Source organism: Falco cherrug, chromosome 1 (assembly GCF_023634085.1).
Source record: "Falco cherrug isolate bFalChe1 chromosome 1, bFalChe1.pri, whole genome shotgun sequence".
Taxonomy (NCBI): Eukaryota; Metazoa; Chordata; class Aves; order Falconiformes; family Falconidae; genus Falco; species Falco cherrug.
This window is the reverse complement of record NC_073697.1, coordinates 52,648,286-52,671,779: the sequence shown is the minus strand read 5'-3', so window position 1 is coordinate 52,671,779 and position 23,494 is coordinate 52,648,286. Positions and strand designations below refer to the sequence as shown.

Genomic DNA, 23,494 nt, shown 5'->3' with positions numbered 1-23,494 from the left:
CCGCCTGCCGCCCAAGTCACCTGTTGCGTCGCCGACCGCGCTGTGCCCCCCGCCCGCCGGCAGCGGCACACCTGCAGGGCAGCAAAGCGGGCATGCGGCGGCCTCGGGTGTTAGGAGCCCGCACAGTGAATACCAATCACTCCCCGCCCCGAGCCAGCCGAGGCCGTAAGACGTCCTCTGTCACCGGGGCCGCAGAGCTCTGCAGTACGCGTTTACCTCGAGGTGACTGAGCGCCTGCCCCAACACTCGCGTTCCCCCGCTTTGCCGGCGCCAACCCGGCCTGCCCGCCCGGCAGGCACCATCGCCCTTGCCCCGCCGGGCGCCGGGCGGGCGGAGAGCGGCGGCGCTAAGCACGAAGCCAACGGCCCGGCGGCGAGACCCCCGGCCCCGCCGGCGCCCCCCGCCTCACGCCCGGCGCCCAGACCCGCCGGCAGGGAAGGCCAGGCTGGGGCCCCTCGCTGCCGCCGTATTCAGCGCGGTTTCCCCACCCGGGGCACCGAGTCTGCCCTCGCCGGGGCTCCCCTGGGGCGGCGGCCGCCCGGCCGGGAGGCCCCTACCTCAGGGACAAGGGGCTGCCGTGAGGGGCGTGAGCGGCGGCTCCCGTGTCCACCGCCCGCCCCGGGAGCCGCTAGCGCAGGGTACGGGCAGCCACCGCCCCCATGCCGTGCGGCTCCGCCGGGGGAGGGGCGCGGAGGGCGGCGCGTCCCGTCCCGTCCCGTCCCCCCGCCGCCGCCGCCTCCACCTGCTGCCGCTGCGCCAGTAGCCGGCTGGGGGGAGCCGCCCGCCTCATCCCCGCGGGGCCCCTTTGTGCTGCTGCTCCAGAGCTGCCCTCAGCCAGGCGGCGTCTGCGACACGGCCCAGGCGCTGCGGCCGCCCAGAGTCACCCCGCGGAGGGAGAGCCGCCGCCTCGCCCCCCGCTCCGCCATTGCTGCGCGGGCCGCGGCGGAACGACGCCTCGCCGCCCCCCGAGGAAGGCCGGGAGCCGCGGCGGTGAGTGGCGGCGGCGCCGCCCGCCAGCCCGGCGGCCGCGGGCGGCCCCAGCCCCTGCCCCTGTGAGGGGAGGCCGGGGCGAGCCATGGCGGGGCGCGGCGGGGGGAGCGTGCGGGGGGCCCTTGGGCACGGCCCCGCTGCGGGGGGCGGGCAGCGGGGGCGCCGGGTCGGGGCGAGCGGGGGGTGTGGCGGGGACCGGGGCCGGGGCGGGGGCCGCCACCGGAGCCCCCCCGATCCCGCGGGCCGAGGGGCGATGAATCGCCGGGGCCGTGCGGGAAGGCACCGCTCGGCTCAGGCTGACGTGCCGGGGGGTTGGGGTGCTTCTGGTTTTTTGGTGGGGTTTTTGGAGGGGTTTTTGTTTTTTAACTTTGACAATAAAAGCCCTGGCTGCCGTTCTTACTTACCCAAAACGTAACCGAGGCACACAGCGACCAGCCCCTAATTTTTTCCCAGCCGTGAGGTATTTGGGGTTCCCCGGCGGCTGGGGACAGGGCTCATGCATTCCGGATTTCTGACATTTTGCGTTTCTGTGCGTGTGTGCCTGTGTGTGCCGGCAGAAAATCCCTCTATCCTGGAAGAATGGTGAAACTGGGGAATAATTTCAGCGAGAAGAGCACAAAGCAGCCCCTTTTGGAGGATGGATTTGACACCATCCCCCTGATCACACCCCTGGATGTCAATCAGCTCCAGTTCCCACCTCCCGATAAGGTACAGTAGGCTTTAGTTTCCACCCTGGAGAATCACACCCAAATCTCAGGCAAACAACAAAAGAATAGGTTACGTGTAATGAGCAGCTTAGAAATGTCAAGAAATACAGGGTGTTTTAAGGCATGCCAGTTCCCTCTGGAGAAAAAAACCTAACAGTTAAGTGAATGAAAATCAGTAGTAGTGATTCACCTTTAAAAAGTGGTTGGAGATGTTAGCAATAAACATACATAGATTTTAGTCCTGCTGTATGAAATATATAAACATGCAAATGCAAGCTTCTCTATGCTCTATTGTTATAGCCCTTCCTGTTCTGTCTTCTTTCTTTTTTTTTTTTTTTTTTTTTTTTTTTTTTTTTTTTTTTTTTTTTTATCTGGAAGGTACTGTGTATTCTCTGTGAATGACATGAATTTGCTCTCTCCAGAAAATGCCCACCTAACGGGGGGATAAAGCAGTGCTTTATTTCTCTGCAAGATGTGCATGGGCAGGCTGGCCACAGAGAGAAAAAACTTCCATGTTCCTTCTGCGATTCCATAGGAAATTAATACTAGCCCCAGACAAGCTGAAATAATGAGATGAGAACAGGCCACTGAGTTTTTGCCTTGGCAACTTAGTTGGTTCAAACCCCTCCAAACAGGCAATTCAGGTGCTCTGTAACTGGAAGGGTATAGTCAGATGTGCTGCTTACAGGTTGGAAGGGAAATGGGCACCCTGCATTCCTCATTACACGGCTTGATTACTAAGGATTTAGGAAGGTGATGTGATAGCCTGTAAATACATTTATTTTCCTCACAATAAAGAATTCAGTGTTACTTACAGGTAAGGCATACAGTAGTAAGATACTTTTTCAGCTATTTCAGTATCCTATTTCACTAGGATACTTGCAAATTTCTTGCTACACATCTGGCAAAAAAGCTTTGCAGTCTTTGAAACATACAGAATTTACCTGGGAAATGGTCAGTAACAGCTTCATGCTGATTTTCATTTTTGGCATTGTGTCTTCTCACAATTATACTTCTAGATAAACTGATAGCTATACGTTCCTCATAGCTCAAAAAAAATCACATCATCTTATTTTGGGTTGAAGAATTTTGGCATGTAGAATTTGCCTCAGCAGAGTGTTGCTTGTAGACAATAAAATAAATTTGTGACCTCCACTTTAATTGCTATCCACATTATTCTGTGTTGTGTGTGGTGACCAGTTGGCAGGCATAAATGCAATAAGCCATAACAGCTGTTAGAGAGCCTGAGGGTCCATTTTCTGCCCTTGGTTACATGGGTGTAAATCTTGTAACCAAGGACAAAACTGCACCCTAAGGCTTTAAAACAAGTTAAGTCTTACTGTGCCTGATGAGCCTGCCAACTGGTGACTGGATTTAACCAATTACCAAGGACCAGTGACTGCAGCGCTAAGCAGGAGTCTGAACTAGGGACCTGTATGGTGCTCGCTTTAACCTGAGCAGAGCTTCTGTAGTGAACCCAGGAGGTTCTGTGCCAGCCCGATTGCTCCTGGTAGAATGGGGTGGAACTCCTCCCACCTTCGCAGCATTTGTCTTGAACAAAAGCAAGTGAGTAACTAGACTGGAAGCTTAAATAAAGGACTTGGATTGCCTCCTCTATGCTATTTGTATATTAGCTTTTCTTTCCTTCTGTGAACATAGAGGGGAAAAAATACGATCATGTATTTATTGGTCCTACTGGCTTCATTCTGTAACTGGTTAGTCATGTCGATGTATATTTACTGGTTGCTGCAGGCTCAAAGGCAGTAGTAGAGCAACTGATAAGAAAAAAGGAAACTAAGTCAAGATGGACACACAGATCAAATTCTGAAGTATGAAGACACTCATGTATAATGAATAGGAGTGTATACTTCATCTATCTATGCTTGTTACTCACTTACAAGGCTCCAGTGTGGCAGTGAAGCATAACTTCTTGAACAGTAGTGACTACAGTGCTAAGAATTTGATGGTTTTGACAGCTTCTAAATTAAAGGGATGAACTGATTTAAATTCATATTTAGGTATGTTAAACAAAAGAAGACATTACATAACCAAGTAGATAGAACTGTACGTTCAGTGTCAGCTGAATGTGATTTGAGTTGCTTGAGATTATGCAACGTAAAGGGGGAGGAAGGGAAGTAAAATGCTAAAAAGCGTTCCAGAAATCTTCAGGCAGTTTACTTCCTTGATGCTGTTGGGCAGCTGTAAAGTTAAATAGTTAATAATTATTATCTTACTAGTTATAGCTGAAAATAGGTAAAGTAGTTTCTCAACCTGTGTCCTGCACGTGTATGTGTAATGCTGTAAAAGCATTTAATAAGCTTTGTGGTACTGAGTCTAGGTACAGTTACACATTCTAGATACCATTTCAGGGAAGGAAGGAGCGGGGAACCCAAAGCTTTAGTTTCAGTGCCTGGCTACCTGCAAGTGCCACAGTCTTAACTTCAGAGTAGTGTAGCTGCTATTGATACCATGGGCTGCGCTGAAGATAGAATTTGGTTATAAAAATCTAGAAGAGACTAGATTAGAGTCTAGAAGAGTCTGTTTATTCTTTGAAACAACAGAGAAAATCAAGCAAATCTTAATACCACTGTCAATACAACAAGCTGTACCCTGTCTTGAGAGTGATACTTTGAAAAAGATCCTGAAAAATTGCAGAAGACAAAATGAGGCAAATAGGTTAGGTATGTGAAAAATTCGTACAATTAGAATGCCTAGGAGAGCACGAGATATGACTGACGTAATTAATATTTTAGGAGTACAGCAAGGTGCTATGTAGTGTAGCTTGGGGCAGTAGCTCATAGGAAGGAATAAAGTGAAGTTAAAGAGCCTTGGGTGTTTCAAGAAATCTCATTAACTCGAGGGTTTATGTGCATCTTTCTGCTTGCAGTTGGTGAATGAGAAGTTAGATGTTAAAAATAAAGAGTGCCAAGAGCTGTAGTCTAGCACATAGTGAATAGCAACTAGATGGGTCATTTCCTACTCTTAAACTCAAAATCCTGCCTTCACAGAACATGGCTACCGGCAGCATCATCGTCTGCTAGATTTCTGTGGGTACTCTTCAATAATTCTCTCATCCTATTTGTCTCCAGTTTGAAATGCCGTTAATGGGATCTCCTGAAGCACATGGAGGTGGCTATTTTCAAAATGTACAAAAGTGGGAAGCTTCATGATTTGGATTTGAACTGAGTAGATGTTTGCCTAGTATAGCAGCACAGTGCCACCACAGCTGAAAACATTGAACACTTGTGAAACTGTTGCATAACAAGTCTTTCTGTAGGTCCATCAAAACCTGTTTGAGAGATAATTTTGTTGATGATTGCTATGACAGAAAAAAATAACAACTTACAGCTTCCGAAAAAGAATTACACAAAGCGTGTGGGGGAATTCTGTGCTAGATGCGCTTGTAAGCAGGTAAAAGAGGAGTTAATAAAATACTTGTGGCTAGTTTCAACTGACAGCTTTTTTTTTTTTTTTCTTTTAAAAAAGGTTGTGGTCAAAACAAAAACAGAATATGAACCTGATCGCAAGAAGGGAAAGTTCCGTACTCCTAAAATAGCCGAATTCACAATCAGCATCACTGAAGGGGTTTCAGAAAGATTTAAGGTAAGCAGTGAATGACTCACTTGTGTTCACAGAAGTGCTTAAAATCAATTGCTGATTGTAGTCAAAACTGGGTATAACTAACAGAGTGGCTGCTGTGGGTAGCTAAACATGAGAAAAATAAATTCAGCATTATAATAGTTCAGTATTCAGCAATTTCTTGCATCATTATTGCTTGTAACCCCTCACTGGCAGATGACTTCAGAAAGCACTTCTGTCAGCGTGTGTGTTTCAGAACGTGGCCAGCCAAGGGTGTATGTGGTGGTCTTCATGCAGGTAGCTCTTATGACGTGGATAAAGCTCCTGTTGGTTTTGAAGGACAAGAACCACAAGAGTCTTTATTTTCTTTCTGGTTCTTATTTTTCACTGTGGCCAAACCATTCTCTTAAAAGCACTGTCATAGTCCATTATGTATTTTTTTATAGTTAAATGTATGACTTGGCAGCCTAGGGATGTATACCAGAGCTCTTTGCTATCAGTTTTCCGGGTCCAGCTGTATCTTACAGCTTGGTGACGACTGGCAGTTCAGCAAGAATCTGACTCGGATTTACTCTTTAGTGTCCACACCCCTAATACTCTCTTCCTAGTCCCAGAGGAAAGCTGAGAGTTTTAACTGGTGCAAGGATTGAATTACCTTTCCCCCTTCTCACTGGAGGATAGGTTTTTTTGCTCTGTGTAAGTAAAGCAAAGCAGGAAAGTTGGCACTTCCAGAAGTGGCACTTCTGTGAAGGTTTGGATTCCCTCCTAACCTCTGTTTGCATGATAGTAGTTTTAGGGCACACCCAAAGAATCTAGTTCTTTTGTGCCTGACCAGTGGATCTAAAAGCTGCTTCAACCCAAGCCCACCTTCGACATACACAGCTCTTTGTGGAACTGGAGTGTTCTAAACAAAGTGAAGGCTTGAGCGGTTAGACTTCAGGCTACATTTGCAAAGGGACTTTGCAGAGTGTTGCCAGGACAAATGTTTTAAGTGCAGGTCACCTGGTGGAGTCTTCAGCTGTACAGTGAAGCATGTAGGTTCCCAGTGAGCTGTGCGGGGAACCCCCAGATAGCTAATAAGAGATGTTATGGGGTGTGACAGGGATTTATTAAGGAGGTAAGAAACCTAGTTCCCGTTTTTCTCTTCCCTGATTTAGAGCAAGGACATCCCATCCCTCAAGGAAAATGCTACATTTTGACTAACGTTTTCTCCTGCTGGCACCATAGTACCAGTTCTTGAGAGTAATCCCCTTTCTCTCAGGTGAGGGTTGTGCACACTGTTGCTGTAGGGTAAGGTGCAGATGGACAGCTCAGAACAAGGAGGACTTAGGTCTGGCTGTCTTTTGTTCGTGTCTTGGTCACGCTAAGGTGATCTGAAAATGCTTAACGATGTTGTAGAAGAGAAAGGGGAGAAAGTGTTTCATTCAAGTACCCTGCTAGGACTTTCATTCCAAGCAACTGAGCAGAACCTATACCTGAGGAATTTTGCAGTTCCCCACTAGCTGTAGGGACTAAAGGATTTCATCGCTCAAATCTTAAATTGTAGATAAGGAAGGGTTTTTAATATCTTAGTCACATCTAAATGTTTTGTGCATCCCTTTGTAGGTCTGGGTTCTTTCCGTGTTTGTTGGGAGGGCTGAGCAAATGAGACCTTGGTGAACAACAAATAAATAGTTTGTGCTGTTGGGTAGTCTTGTGTAATTTGTATAGCTGTACAGTTAGAAGCCTGAGCATTTTTTCGTTGTGTTTTTATATACCTTTGGATGGCATAGTTAAGTATCTTTTAGATACTACTTTATGATGATCATTCTGGGATTAATCTCATGCTACAGGGTTGCTAGGTTTTGCTGCTAGGTAACTACTGCATCAGAGAGAGGTTTCAGTAAGATTTGGCATCTCTTGGGAATTGCAGGGTGATTCACACTGTGGCTGTAAGTCTAGGCTTCTAAAGAAGATCGTGGGGGTTGATCAATTAGGAAAACTGTGGTTCAGTTAATTGAAAACAATAGTTTCATGCAAAACATGCAAGTCCTAAAAATGTCCCTTAATCTCTATGTAACAGTTTTAGAATTGATTTAATCTGCTTGCAACATTTTAAAGAGAACTGACTGGTTCTCCAGCAGAGATGATTGTCATATTCACCACTCCCAGTAGTAAATATTACATGAATAATTGATGAAATTTCATAAATATGTAGATGAAAAGTACTGATTGTGTGAGGTTTTTCTCCTGGGTCCTTATTAATTGTGAACCATCATGGTAACTGCTGCTGTTGATTCTGAGAGAGCAAAAGGATATTTGTTTGAAAATTAAATATTTGCTGTAATTATTAAAGGCATTATTTAAATGGTGGGATATTGACTTTGGCTTGTGTTCATGAAAAAAGCTTCAGATGCCATTCTAATGACTAATATTGTACATCATCAATGCATAAGCTTGCCACAAGACTTAGCCCAAATGCTGTGCTAAAAATAAAAAAAAGTCAGTCAGTCATATTTACAAATAGTTCACATGTGTATTCTAAGATGTATTTCTTAAATAAGGACAAAGCAGATTGCATTTCTGGGATTCAGCAGTGCAGATCATCTAAAGCTGTTCTTTTTGAGAAATTGTACATCATAACAAATGAAGCAACTCCAGCATGTGCATATGTCATGTAGATCATTTGGTGTTTTAGCAGCTGGGTGAATAAGAAATTGTAAAAACGTATTTTCTGCATTCAGTCCACATTACTACAGTTATTACAACAGAGCTGAGAATGTTTACAAAGAAGACTGCAAGTATAATTTTCCTGTATGAAGCCACATTCTGAATTCAAATCAGAATCGGTCAGAAGAGTGTGAAGACTTCCTGATTCTGAGAACCCCGTCTTAATTTAGTTTTATGGCACTAACCACACCAAGGAAGATATGATTTTTCACTGAAGATTATTTTCGATTGAGAATTAAAGTCTTGCTTTTGTTCTTTGCATGGCATAGGCTAGTGTGGGAAGTTGGTCCTTCACATCTGGAAAGCAACTTTGAATGGGGCAGGTTTTTCTGTCCTGTAAATTGTCTGCTGTACAGAATAACACAAGGGTGGACATACCATTTCAAAGGAGTCCTATGAATCAGAACATAGGAGGAAGCTATTGCAGGAGTAAATTGATGGTATCAGTTGCCCAAGGCCAAACCTTGTTTCCCCTGTTGACAGAGCAGCGTTTTTACAAACTCCACTTGGATTTTTGTAGTGGGATTTCTGTTCCGACACCCATTGAACTGGGCTACAGTTGACAGTTGTGCACAAACACACCAATTTATAAAAATGTCTGTTGTATGAAAGCATGAGATTTTTTCTCTCTTTGGGGAAACCTGAATAAGAAACATTCAGCATTATTTTGAAAACAAGTATGTTTCCCGATAAATTTCAAACCCTTAAATACACTCAAGCTGTAGGATGCTTTCAACCATTTGGTTTATTCAAAGCAGTTCAATTCTTCAGAGTTTATCCTTGGTATCTCTACGTACAAGTAACTGCAGAGCCAAAGCCTCAAGGTTATTTCTGTGGTAAGACCATATGGTGCAAGCCACGTACTATCAAGCAGCAACAGCTGTTGAAATGTCTGCATGAGGTTACAGAAAAGGAATCGAGACTTCCTTTGAAAATCAGTTCTCGCAGTTTTACCTGGTTGTTTTAAGACTGAAAAAAATGTATGCAACATATATTTAAATATTCCATTTTGTGATCTGTCTTAAAGGGGCATCCTTTAAAACTTACTTCTGCCTCAAGACTTTTTTACCTGTTCTTAATAATACCAGTGATTATTATTGCTGCAGAAATAATCAGAGACAAGGAAAATACCTCTCTCTGTTTCTGTGTGTTTACTCTGTGTGTTAAATAGCTCTCTTTGCTTCCTCTGTTAGGTGCATGAGATGTCAGCTGATGTCTGTAAAGGGTATCACTTCCTTAAGTATGTTCTGTGTCTGTCACTTAGTGCTGGAAGAGTGACAGGTACTTACTACCATGAGTAGTTCTGTTTTCTTCAGTAGAACTACTCACAGGGCTGAAGTTGCTCACAACTATAAGCACTTGGCAGGCTTTTAGTTTTTCTGTTGTTATTCACACAAGAAAATTAAAGGGAGATCCTTTCAATGTAGCTGCTATTTTATTTTTAAAGTAATTGAGGTAAGTAAAGGCACTGCATGGCAACTGTCATTTTCCAATTTTTTTAAAATGTTTGATAGTTCACTGATATGACATTGACAATCCTACTAAATTTTTGGTTAAAAGGAATTTTTTTACAGTCAGAGCTGGAAGATTTAAGTAAAGTGGATGCCTAACAGCGGCTCCCCTGCTTTAAGTCAGATGTCCTCTGTCACTGTATCCATTAGAAATCCTTTTCTTGGAGCAGAACCAGTGACACTGGTGACACAGAAAGCATTTTGGGTCTCTCCAGATGTTAATTAACACTTCCATAGACTTTCCTCTTCTGTAGTAATCTTTTCCAGCCTTTCTCCTGGCCTCAGTAGTACCTTTGGGATTTGTATGGGAAGGTAACAATGTTCTTATCTCAGGGCCACAGGGTTGTTGAACTCCTTTCTCAGGTCTCAGTAGTTAAGAAGCTAATACATGGTGCCATGTGATGGAAGATAATGGCAACGTTGTCATGAACAGCTGTGTTAAGCCAAAGTGCAAGACTCTCAAGGCCACTGCCTTGTTATCTGTTTTTGTTAAGCCATGGTGCTAGATGTTCAAGGCCCTGCCTTTTAAAGTGTTTTTGTCTAGCAGTATCTCCCTCAGGTTTCATTAACAGACTCACTTGCAGGCTGCTTCTGTTGTCTTGCACTGTCGCTGTTAATAAGCACTGGGTCTGTAGCTTTTTTTCAGTTACTGTCCTTCATAAATTTGTCTGCCTTGCTGCTACTTCCAGTCATCTCCAGGTAAGCAGCCAAACCAGTTCTCTCTTCCTCTTTGTCATCTCTGTTTGAGGACAGTCTTTTATTTCTCCTGTTTTTTCTGTACAGTCTACCCCAAAACTGTAATTTTCTTTGAGGACAAAGGTTTGATAGCAATGTTCTGGTGAAGAAGTTAGTTTAATAGATAGATACGAGTCATGTAGCTAAGTGTGACACATGATGTTAGAAATACTCTTCTGAAATGAGGCACCTGGTTGTCTTTGAGTCACCAGTCATCTTGTGTGTGTATGTATGTATGTATGTATATTCCTATAGCAAGTATGGGAAGTTGTGCCGAGTTTTTATGTATAATTTGGATTGCTTCACAAATGAATACGAGTCAAATGTGTATGTAGATGTGAATGTTCCTTTCTTTTTCTTTCATGTTACCATTTGCTTCAAATTGAACATTTCTTAATCCTTAAGTGCATTGTTTCAGGCGAATTTTTCATGGCCCAAGTAACAGCAACCAAGAATGTAATTTTGGAAAAGCAGGAATGTTAGGGGAAGTGGAGAGCTGATTTCAGTGTTCTGTAACACACTGGTAGAGGGCATTGTGCAGCTGGAGATGCAGGATTTTAGTGGAGAGAGGTGAAATGGAGGTCACGGCCATTTGCAGGGAAGTCAATGGGATGTTTTACAAATTTTATTCTGTGGGATGCAGCCAGATGCAATCTATTGTAATTACAGCCTGCCTGCCTAAAATTCTCTAGTAGTTTAAATTGGATAGCAATAATCTTAATTTCCTGTCCTAAATGGTTGTACAGAGTTGCTGTATTTCATTCCAGAAGGCTTTGCATTTCACTGGTGAGCAGAGCATAAGGTGGTTGTAAATCACTTCATATGAAAGATGCTCTATAAATGTATGTCCTCACTCTTGTCGTTTGGTGCTAGCACCAAGTCTGTGCCTAGCACTTTACAGACAAATCAGAAATGAAAGTTGTGTTCTCAAGAGGCTGCAATTGAAATAGATAACGCATAGATGTAGAGCAGAGATAAAATGTGACCAAGTGCCAGTGATTGAGCAGTGAAAATTACTGCCTGTCTTCTTAGTTCCATTTAGTTCCACTTCTCATAGTAACAGGAATGCTCCTAGGTGGGTTGTGTGCTGAAAGGTGCGCAATGGAAGGAAAAGTATGAAGGAGGGCGGTGCAAAGCAGCACAGTAAGAGTGGGTTAATGAAAGAATTTCAGGCAAGAAGAGGAGACATGATGAGAAAGGTGGAAGTGAAGGCAGAGGAAAACCAGATGGCACCCAGGCTTCAGTAGGACAGTGGGATACTGGCAAAATGGAAGGAGATGGAGGCTTTAAGACAAGCAAAAGGGGAGACTTGTGCATGCCTTGAAACATGGCTTGTAATTTGTTCTGAAAGGTACAGGAGCCAGGAAAGAGTCTGAAGAGAAGCAGGCATAGTTGGTACAATTGATGCATTTTTCTGTAGTGTTCCAACTTGAGCACAATAAATGTTAGGGAAGTGAGGAAGGAGGAGACTGCAATAGCCAGGCAGAGAAAATAACATCTTTCAGTGTTTTGCCACTGTAGCAAAGTAGGGTGGACTGACTGGGGGAGGATCTAGCAGATGTTGATAATAAGGTCTTACCGTGATCTGTTTATATGTTAGTATAGTTGTCAGATCTGGTGAGTTTCATTTGTTCAGCTAAATGCTTACAGAGTCTGAAGATGGTATTTTTTTGCTGTGGGTACACTTAGTTCATTCATTAGTCATCTCTCGTTTTGATTACTGTAATGGCTTCTGGCTAGACATTGTCCTTCTTCTGCTCTTCACTTGCAATCTATTAAAAAATCTGCCACATACATAATATCTTGTCATCTTTTCTGTTCACTTAGTTTTGCTGCCAGATCCCCTTAAAACCAACTTGAAAGGACACTGTCAAGAATGAAAACAAAACCACGCTTTTGGTTCCTAGTTAAAATAAATGATTTGTTGTGCTATCTTGTAGTTATTTCATAAAAAGTATTTTAAAAGCTCATCATGTGGTGTGACAGTCACCTTGGAGTTCTGCAGGATGTACATGGCAGTGAATGATCATAGCAATGCAAAAGACTTCTGCTCCCACTGTGTGGGGCCCTGCAATCAGCCCGTTGGCTACCACAAAGAGAAGAGATTCAAGATTTCCTTCCAGAAGAGAGGGACTGGTGATTGTGCATGCACTGCATCCTCTCCTGCCACAGAGGAAGAGGGCAAGTTGCTGCTAGTGCCTCAGTAGGAAGAAGAGAATCACTTCTCTTTATTCTTTAGTGGATGTTGAAAGTTGCTGTGAAAGAAAGCATTAAAATGGCAGTTTTGGTAGTGCTTATGGTCTAAAGAGCACCTTGTCGGCTTCCCTTTTTCCATGCTTGTATTTCTGAAAGGCATCTGGGAGGAGAGGGCTCAGAAGGTGAGGCAGAGAGGTAGAGGCAGAGAGGTAGAGCTGTGTTACTGGTGGGGGAGGGAAGCTGACTGCCTCAGGCTCAGAAGTGAACCTGGGAGTCTGACAATTGTGGACCATCAGTGGTGGGGTTATGAGAATGAAGGAAGATGGCTGTTAGAACTAAGAGGAGGATTTTCAGCTTGTAAGGGAGAAGTGGTTTGGATTAATAGGTGATTGCGATCACCTTGGAATCCCGTGATGGATTTCTTTCCATCTGTGTCATTTGTGTGTGCGACTGTCCTTTACTTAAATAAAAGTTACTTGTATCCTGAAGGATGGTAACAGAAGGGAGCTTCTCTTCTAATAGGAAGGAGACAAGAGCTTACTTGATTAGGGATTTGCAAATGGAGTGTGATTGCAAATTATTGGAGATAATGAGAGTAAAAATTTACATTTTAATACCAAAATTAATAACATTAGGAAATAGTGTAACAGAGAGAAAGATTCCATCAGAATTCTGAACCAGGAGCCCTGAGAGCTCTTTCTAGTGGCTTACTGTGTGGCAATGGAAGAACCATGCTGGATATGACCTGTACGAGCAGTGAGAACTCACAGCTCCACATAGGTCACTGAACCAGCTAAATGCTCCATGTCTCAGCAAATCAGCTCTGAGGTTGTCAGGCTCCAGCAATTCATACAATGTTGGGCTTTTGACCTCTTTCAAAAAACACAGTTACTTTCCAAAACAGTTTCAGAGCCTTGGAGAGAGTGATCCTGCAGTGATTGTGGAAATATAAATCTTTTCCTATTGTCTATCTCATATTTGATCTCAACTACAAAATTGCTCGTTAGCTTTACAGTATGGTCCTAAAGCCTCATCTGTATGTCAAAATGGTGACAACTGGGAGATAACGTTACAATTCTACTATCCCCTGCTAGTAGGATGGCCAGGGAATAAGACTAAAATGCTTTGAGATTTGAGGATATTTTCCAAAGCATTTAAACTGTTTACTCCTATCTGTGGAGGAGACAAATGTGAGCTCAATCGATCTGAACCATAGCAATCGTTCTGCTTGGTGTCCGCGTCCCGTGACACAGGGCTGTGCGGCTGGAGAGAGCAGCCTGTTTCAAAGGCTGTGTGGAATATATCTTGTAGGGCATGGGTAGCCTCAGCAATAATCCCATCTGGATTTTATCTTTTCTATCCCTACTTGCTAGTCTCTCTTTGCTTTCTTCTGCAAGGGAAAGAGCAGTGACTGTCAGAGCAAAAGGAATGGTGTACCTTACACCTTGAGTCAGTGGGAAGTGGTGGGAAGTGCATGACCCAAAACCTGCAACTTGGAGCAGGCTCTGTGTGTGTTGTAGAGCTGCTGGGCAGGGTGAAGGCTTCGCCCTCCTTTCTGGTTCCTCATCTTCCCAGGCTGCCCAGCAGCAGCTGGAGCTCCATGGGGGAAGGCAGCCTTGGGCCCATGGCCCCGCGGGCAGCCAGGGCTGTGGACCTGCACTGGGGCACAGGCATGGTTAGGGCCCCTTGGCCTGGTGGGGCGGGAGGACCCTGGGCATCTGCATGTGGGAACAGTGTGACGCAGGCAGCGCATGGGACTTAGAGATACCAGCAAGGCATTAGGGAGGTGGGACAAGGAGCCCCAAGTGGGAGCGAACTGCGGGCTTAGAGGGGAAAGGTCGGTTTTTCTAGAGCCTGGAGTGCAAGGAGAATTTTGGGAGGAGAATAGACAATAAGGTGGTTACAGTTGTGGGGCGTGGAAAACGCTGGAAGATGGGATACAAGGTTTGGGCCAAGCCAGAGTGTGAAGGGCCCTGGCCATGTGTGTGGGTGGGATAGCTGAGGAAACGCAGGCAGGGGCCCCAACCAACCATAGAAGAAAAAAGGGAGAGGCCTGATTAGAAACGTACGAGAAGGGCTGAGCTAGGGCATAGCTTGGTCAGGAATGGGGCGGGGGAGTTACCTTGTTCCTTACTGAACTGAGCCACAGAAAATGACCAGAAAAGAAAATGCGCTTTATCTCTTGGATTCATGCAGCACATACTGAGACATGGACACGTGAGCAGGAAATACGAGGTTGGCAAGACAGAGTGATCTATCCATGTTAACTTCCATGTATGCAAACGAGTAATAAACTTGGGGAAAGACTAACTAAATTTGAAAATGGATCTCGGTGTGAGGTTTTTGGATGGTGATTAAGAATATGGTTTGGTTGTGTTTATTTTTTGTAATCTAGTGATGTTCTGAGAACGTTGCTATTAACCAGAAAGGTCCTTTTCTCCATATCTCATTTCAGTTGGCATTGTTACATTAATATATATATTTCTTCTGCTGAATTACTTTCTGATCTGCAGTTTTTCTTGTTTCTCCTCTGGCCCTCCTTTGTTTTGCTTATTTTCTATCTATCAAAAATCCTTACAAAATCTTTGGCTTCAGCAGCACACGATACTTACCAGCCTTGTTTCAGCCAGGAAATGTAGCATTTGCTGTTGTCTGCCCATGGTGAAGTTCCCTTCCCCAGCCTGAGCAGTCCCTAAAAGTTCATCTCAGTCCTTCATTGTACTTACTAGTCCTGCTGCCACACACAGTTTGCAGTGTTGCAAATCCTGTTAGTTCTGGGGTTTAGCATAAAGGGAGTGTGCGGTGGATTTTTTTAACCAAGAGGGATAGCTACAATTTTTTGTTCCTTTCTGAAATACTAGATTATTCTTGTTTGCATAATTGACCTTGATGTGCCCACGTTCTGTTTTTAGGAGATATATACAGCTGGCTTACTTGTCTTCCTTTAAAAATTAGATCATATTATACTTTAATTAATTAATCACATAATCTTGTTTGTTTCTGTTTGTTGTAGCCCATGCTGGCTTCTTTCTAACTTGCCCCCCAGAAAACAAGTCAACCACTCTTACTCTGTAATCTCCTTGAGCTACTCATTTCTCTGTCAGTAGTTGCTTTAAAATAATAAAACCACACACCTGGGACGCCCTCCTAGGTAATTAATGCTATTTGCTGAGCTCACTCTTTCCAGAAAAATGGGTCTGAATTAAGAGAGCTTTGCAATTTAACTGCTAGGCCAAAATCTTGGGCTTTCTCTTGTCAATGGGTAAGTTAATTCTAGAGGTAATTCTGTCTCCCATCTCACCTAAAAGGCTGTGGGTCTCCAGCTGCTTGGTTTATTCCCGGGAAAGGTTAGCTTGATACTGACACTGGCTTCAGATTCAGCTTAAGGTGTGTCTTGGATTTTCCGCCAGACCGAGTTCGGGACCAGAGAGGTGCTTACGGCCACAGTAAAAAGTCAGTGCCATGTAGGGCAGTCTGTAATGGCTTCTCTGTGAGCACTGTGGAGAGATGTGGAACAGAACTCCTCGAGGCTAGCCCTGTGTTGAACATGGTGTATTCCCTTACGGATCTGGCAGTGAACTACTCCTGTACAATCTCTGTGTGATGAAGAAGTACTGTTTCAACCTATAAATCAAGGGGAATTGAGCAACCAAGCATGCAGACTACTGATGTAACTGTCCATACATTCATAGCAGGCAGACATTACTTTTTCCATGCCCTGCCAAGAATCACCTATGCATTATCTGGATGACACCTGTGCTAACTTACTGTCACCTGCCTCTATTCCTGGACAGGCGCAGGGAAAATAAACATGCTTATCAGCTGACATAAACTAGACTTACACTTACATCATCCAGATACTGAAGAAGCGGGAGACCCAAGCTACCTCTGCGTGTCCTGGCCCTGTGTGCACTGAACAGAAGAAATGCAACCAAAAAAGCCTTTGCCGTACAGAGGCAACGGGCCACTGACCAGATGATCTGCTTGCCTTCTGAGAAGGGGGAGGTAGAGGCACTTAAGTGCTGCTTCCTTGTTCTCCCTCAGTAATTAAGAAACCGGTTTTATCTTTTGCTTGGTTTTACTGTAAAGTGCATTCGTTGCTGGCTTCTGCTGCCTGCAGTAACAAACAGCAATATACTAAGCAGTGCATTACTAACATAAGCATGTTTTATTTTTCATTACAGGTAACTGTGCTGGTTCTTTTTGCCCTTGCATTCTTAACCTGTGTTGTATTTCTGGTAGTCTACAAGGTTTACAAGTATGATCATTCCTGTCCAGAAGGATTTGTTTTCAAGGTAAATTGCATACACATTCTAGAAAAATAGGAGAGTATGTAATATTCTTCACGTTGTTTTCTGCATAACCTTGATTAAGTCATGCTGTATTGCATAGAAATTGGTGTTTGTTTTCATAGGTTACTGTGCTTCCTGCTATGTTTCTTTCTACTTATTTTATAATTGAAATTATACTACTGCAGTGTTTTCATAATGTTCTTATTTTGCTAATGCTTTAAACATTGAAAATACAGCAAAAGTCCCAACACCAGCATCCTTCAAACTTACTTCATATGCAGTTGTCTGGAAAAAGCTCTCATTTATTGGGGTATATGGTTTAATGTTGCATGTTTGTCCCAATTCATGCGTGTTAGGAAAGCAGAGAATGTTAAAACCTGGAGAAAAAAAAATTACTCTGGAATATGTGTCAAAGAAACAGTAGAGTGATGTTCTCATTAAGAGTAGCAGAGTTACCTTAGGGTTATTTTTGTAGAAAGAACTTCTTGTTCTAGAACAGTGACCTCTGAGCCCTACTGCCACAGGCCAGAAGTGATGCCAAAAAAGGGAAAACACATTTATTGGAAAAACTACTGGTTCTAACTGAAAGGGAGGCTGGGGCTCACATCATTCACGCGAGATGGTAGTGCAGGCTCCTCAGCGATGACCTGGGCTGCAAGTCAGAAAAGTAACATTGATTTCTCAGTTTAAATTTAGCAGGGTTGAACTTGGCTGTAATTAGATAAGTAGCAGTGATGATGGTGTTCTTCCCTCTTAATTTTTTAAGACTATTTGCTCACGTAATGAATCAAATGGGTACCTAGTATGATCTTTGAAAGGATTTCAAAAGGAGTGGCTCCCGCAGCACTCCTTTGACAGTCCTGTTCAAGACTGTCACTTCAGGCACGTAAGTATCTTACAAGAAGCTGGTGCAAAATTAGTGATGCCCTGCTGGATTAACTTAGCTCCAAGCATTCAGTTTTAGGTTACTGCTTTCCCTTAGTTGAAGGGCAAGAGATACTGTAGTTAGAATATTTGGCTGTAACTCAGGAGATCCAGCTTTTGCTTCTGCTGTTGTTTTTTTGTGTTGTCTCAGAAAAGCACTGAAACTCCTCTGTGCTTGTCTCATGGGACAAAGCCTTTTTTTTCTCCTAAGCTTTCTCTTGGCTTTGAGCAATTTGGAATATGGACTGTATGTTGCTACCGAGCCTGTCTTGATGTTATCCTGACTTGACAAGAATGGCCAGTTATTGTGCTCTTGTTGTAATCCTGGTTAACAGTCCGCTGCTTCCAGTTCCTTTCATACCATGTTGTTCCCTGCTTTGAATTGCAGCCTTCTGGCTTCTTTTGTCTTGTCTTCCTAGTGTCGCAAATACTTAAGGAGAGGATGTTTTCCTAGCTGTATTTCGGTTGCACTGTGAACAGTCTGGTGGGCTTCTCTCCTTAGGGCCCTGCATTTGAAATAGAAGTCCCATGATTTGTTTTTAAGGTGCAGCACATACACAGGGCGGCGTCGGTGTTACTCTCCCGGTGTTGGGTGCCAGGAGACACAGCATCTTTAGTCATGTAACTCCTCAAGAGTTTTACAGGATAAACACATCAGCAAATGACACAAGGCCTGAAGTTACTAGTGTTCATGTGAATTCATATTTTTTGCCTTTGCATCTTTTTTGGGAGAGTCTGTAATACATCATGGCATAGCTTGGCACAGATGTCCTAAGAGACATGAAAAAGTCTTGTCACCTTGTGACCAGTGTCTCTGTGGACTGGCTTTGTCCTTCAGGTGGACTCAACAACATTCCCTGGCCTGGATCTCCCCAGACTTTGGATGCTGGTGTGATTTCCCCTGGTTAAGGGCAAAGGCGTCCCCTGCCTCAGGAAGCCTGGTACCATGGGAATCTCCGCATAAAGGCTGAGCTACCGCAGCTCTGAGTCAGACTCGCTCTTCTCTGCTTTGATGCTCTCATACATGGAGCAGTTCCAAAGGTTTCAGTGTTTTCAGCCTTTCTGCTGTCCTACACACCCAGTACTTGAAGCTGTGCTTAAAAAGGTGCTCATCTTCCTTGGTATAGCAATCTTAAACTGCTTGAGCCTTGAGTTTGTGCTTGCTGAAGCCTTCTGAGACAGCCCTGGTACTGCTGTTGTGTAGATCACTCCTCTGAAGTACTCATTACAGGGTATTGGTGAGACTCACCAGAGCTTTCCTCAGAGACCTGAGTGCACTTACACCCTGAAGGAATTTCTCCAGGGCATCACTGTGTTCCATACTCTTAACCTGTTACCTGTTAGCTTTCGTTGCCACAGCACTTCTGCTCTGTCAGGCTTGTGGACAGTGCAATGAAGTAATTTCAGGGCATTAAAGACAACACCATCATCTGTTAAGTTTGGAATTACTGACCCAGCAGACTTAATGTGACAGAAGATACTATTTGTAAGTGAATACCACTGGGGTCTTCATGTCAAAGGGACAGAAGGAGTCATCTTAATACAGTCAGAGACTGGCAGCCATGATTTTCTCTGGCATCGAAGTCTTTAACCCGTAACTAATTTCTGAAATAGAAAGGTTGTGAAAGAAACAAGAGACTGGCAACTCGCTGTGGAGCTCCTTGTGGCCTTCTGTATTACTTCTCTCACCTGGGAACCATGGAAACAAATAAAAAGGATGGAGAGAAATACTCTGCATAAGCTGAAGCTGTCAGGCAGGCGGCAGGATGAGAATCGGCACCAGTTCATGTCGCTCAGTCACCCCCGAGTGCTGCATAGCTTGCCTCGATTAGGAGCTAAAGTGAAGGGGGCTGTCCTTGGGCAGAACAGAAGGAGCAGTGAGTAAAAGAGGAGGTTTTTCCTGTCTTCTCTAGAAACATGAAATCCTGGCAACAAAAATGCAGTCAAGATGGAGACTCTGCTGTGTGTTTCTTTAGGCTGTTCTGTCAGATGTTGTGCATGTTTGTGAATACAAGAAATAACATTACTGAGTCATTTTACCTCTTAGAAAGAAAATTGCTTTTAAAAGGCATTTTTTGTAAGCTGGCAGTAATCTTAGCTTGTCTTCAGCACTAATAATTGTATTTGCTTGAATCTCCTTGGCAGATTTCATGAGATCAGTGGATGGTATTCCTTCCCCCATTTTAAATATTTAGAATTGTGACTACATCCCGTGACTGGGTGAAATAATCACTACAAAGATGTCTGTGTCTAGGTACTTCTTAGTCATTTTATTACATCAGAAGTAGTGTCAGTTATCCCAGATAAAGCATGGATAATCCTTCCAGAAGATGACATGGTTGCTGTAGGTAAACATGCATATCAAATAGCTCTATTCCAGATTCCTGGATGATTATTTTTTTAATCTAGGCCTCAGTCTTGCAGCTGGTATATACGATGATTATGACCATGGGGAGACCTCTGTTGACTTACACAGTGCTGAACAGGCACAAGTGTCTGCTTAGCTGGGGTTAAATCCCATCTGCTTTGTAGTGCTACTTCAAACAAAACTGTGAGGGAAGATTTGCCCTGGCTGCTGTGTTAACGAAAGATAACAAATAGACGGGAGCTGGATGGATGTGCTAACTTCGAGCACTGCTGTGAGTCCGACACATATTGAGGCTTCTGTCACAGGCGGGTTAGAGCCGATGAGGTGTTAACTCCGTGGGAGGGCTGTTGGTCTTGTAGCAGCGAATCTTCTCACAGCAGCCAAATTTGCCACAAGACGCTATTTACTGGCGGCAGGCAGGTTCGTAAGACTACCCGTAGGCCTGTTGTTTTGGCAAGTCTTCCTTTTTTCTTTCGTACCTTTTGATGCTTTTTTTCACTCTTTTTCACATTTTTAGGATGCAAAATTTGTATTGTCAGGAATTTTTGCTGGATCTTCCCCCACTCATTTTGTGCTTTATGATTTAAACCACTTGAAACTGTTGTTACTGGTGCTTATTTATGCCACTTTCCTTTTTTTTTTTTTCCTGACAAGGACAGGAGTCAACCCAAAAGTAAATGTGGACATGTTTGAGATAAGTGTCCGGTCCTAAAAACTATTGACATTTTTGCATGTGTTTTTGTGGTCAGAAATTTACAATATTAAATTTTGCTTGCCAACTGCTATGAGAACAGTAGCAGTTCAAAGTTGCTGTGCTATAGTGTTATAAATTCTAGACTTCTCGTGGAGGAAGACCAAACCGCCTATTCTTTTTAAGACTGCCATAATAGAAATTATTAAACTTAATTTTCCTAAAGATGCGGCTACTCATGGCTTGTATTTTAGAGGATCAATTCAGTCATCCATACGGCTGCCCCAACACTGAGGTGTCAGGCAAGACTGCCTGGGCTGGCAGATATGGCAGAGGACCTGTGGAGAGACCCGTGACCTACTGGAGCAAAATCTGAGGGGGTCGCAGGATCCAGCTGCGTCATTTTTTCCTTCAGTGCAGCTTGCTGCTTCGTAGGCTTGTGCCGCATCGCTGCTGGAACGGTTGCTAGATGATACCTGCTGACTAATGCACTGCATGTGTGCATTGACTTTGGTTTTTAAGATGACAGCAAAGTTTGGATCCCACTTAGTATTTAACTCTCTAAATCATGTATTTCCCTTTCAAAAGCTCTGAGCTTCTAGCAGTTTCTATGTAGTGCTCTTACACTTCTGGGAAATTAAATAATGTAGTCCCACAGCTGAAGATAGCTTTTGAAAAGCCTTCTGTTGGCTACATCTTTTTGACAATCAAGAGTCCAGTATTTTGTACGTGTGTACACACTGGCCACCCATGATGTTTTCCCTGTATGTCTTCTTATTTACTGGGCTACAGAACTGTTCATACCTTGGCAGCAAAACACATCTGTATTAATTTCTGTCCCTCAGACTGAAACCACTGTATTAAAGCGCCTGAAGCGACTCTGACAGTAGGATACAGACATCTGTAATCGCAGACCAAACAGGTGGAATAAGGTGGGGAGGAAAAACCAGCGAAATATGGCTGGAACTAGAGATTGAGTGCTTTTAGAAAAAATTCTAGGCAAGTATGTTTCGTGTATGTTAATTATTCTGGTGTATAAACCTGGATTGGTCTTCCTGGCAAATCACTCGGTAGTTTTAAGGATGGCAGGGAAGAACACTTTAAGCACAGTAGGACAACACTGTAGTTAATTGCCCTGTGTTGTATGTCAACTCACAGAAATTGAACGTTGGCTGAGACTAAAAGGAAAAGAAGAAAAAACTTAACCTCCTTTCTGTGTGTATGGGGCTGTATCTGTAATCTAAGTAATGGATTTTCTTTTCAGAATAATCAATGCATTCCAGCTGGGTTGGAAAACTACTACTCCGAACAAGACTCCAGTGCTCGAGGGAAATTTTACACAGTCATAAACCACTACAATCTGGCCAAACAAACCATCACGCGCTCAGTGTCCCCGTGGATGACAGTACTGTCAGAAGAGAAACTATCTGAACAGGAGACTGAAGCTGCTGAGAAATCAGCCTAGTATGATAAGCTAATTATTAACACTATGTCATTTGAAGGTAACTAAGGGACTTTAAGGAACTTTTCATTAAATATAATCATGGATAATTTAGAGGTTACTCATGTTTATGGTGCAATTGCTTCTGTTTGCTGATACTGCTTTGCAAAAAAAAAACCAACCCAAAACTTGCTGCAGAACATTCATGGGCATAAAACAAGGTGCATATCAGCATTGCTTTAGAGCTTTGACACCATTTTCAATGTTAAAAAAAAATCCGATGTTAGATATGTTCTTGCAGTTTATTGGATACTGACAGATTTCTTCAGTGGATTTTCAGGGCTTGGACCTTAGAGAAGTCATGTGTTCTGTTGTCTGAATTGATACTTTATTTATACATTTTCTTACTCTTTGTCACTTTGCAAACTGAAACACCCCAGCCATAACCAGAGTGATCTCTTGTTTAGCTGAAAGTTGTATTTAGTATTTAGTTGGCTGAAGCAAGAATAATAGTCAGCATTGATGGCAAAGGCATAATGTAATGACTTGTACGGAGAAAGAAACTTGGTAGCATTTTTCTTACATTTTCTTTACTGTTGTTTATTTGTAAATGATAACAAAGTTCTCTGCAACAAGGCATGCTCAGTGTTTTGTTATTGCTGTCAACAGGATTTAACTGCATTTCCACTTTGGCTTTAGCATCTTGGTAAGGATGTGCACTGAAAACACTAACTAGCTAGACATTATGGAAAACCACGGACAGTTTTAGTGATGGATGTTGAGGATAGCGTAAAAAAAATAAACAGTTCAGGCTGTTCAAATGAGAAATGACATCTTTTGGTCATACTTAAGAGGCAGAAAGCCCGTTCACAGTATGTGTGGTCCATTATGTAATCTGTTGGATACAACTGAGGGAGTAATATGTCTAAATTTTCTCTTCTGTTGCATTAACATTTTCCCTTTTTCTTAATTAGAAGGAGCTTTCAGTTGATGTATGCTTTGCAGTTGGATAGTTCTTAAAACACAGAGCATCACAAGTGAAACAATAGCATATTAGTTAACAGCACTGGCTGTTCTAAAGCTACATGTGAAACAGAGCGAAGAGTAGAACTGTTTATGTATGGCTTGGGAGGGGGAAAGATGTAGAACATAGTATTGTGGATGCACGTTAAACTTCCATTGCAATTACAGACTTACCTATTCTTTGTGTGAAACCATGTTTTCATTTTTATTACAAATCTTAAATACATATTACAAAAGACATCTTAATTTAAAAGCTGGACAAAAGTGTGTGAAGCATCTGGGCAAGTCAGTCACCTTTTTGTTCATGGAGAGGTTGAATGGGACAAGG

General features: G+C 43.4%; 1 protein-coding gene across 2 annotated transcripts; it reads left to right on the top strand.

Annotated features, from left to right (window-relative positions):
* Window positions 1-683: 683 nt before the first annotated feature.
* On the top strand, window positions 684-23,353 carry NSG1 (neuronal vesicle trafficking associated 1). Of its 2 annotated transcripts, XM_055702809.1 has the most exons (5): window positions 684-990; window positions 1,548-1,698; window positions 5,184-5,300; window positions 16,612-16,722; window positions 21,967-23,353. In XM_055702809.1, exons 2-5 carry the CDS (start codon window positions 1,570-1,572, stop codon window positions 22,165-22,167), a joined length of 558 nt encoding a protein of 185 aa, XP_055558784.1. In that variant the 5' UTR covers window positions 684-990; window positions 1,548-1,569; the 3' UTR covers window positions 22,168-23,353. The 2 variants fall into 2 exon arrangements, with proteins under 2 accessions (XP_055558784.1, XP_055558792.1); XM_055702817.1 differs by lacking the exon at window positions 16,612-16,722 and having other exon boundaries at window positions 760-990.
* Window positions 23,354-23,494: the final 141 nt, after the last annotated feature.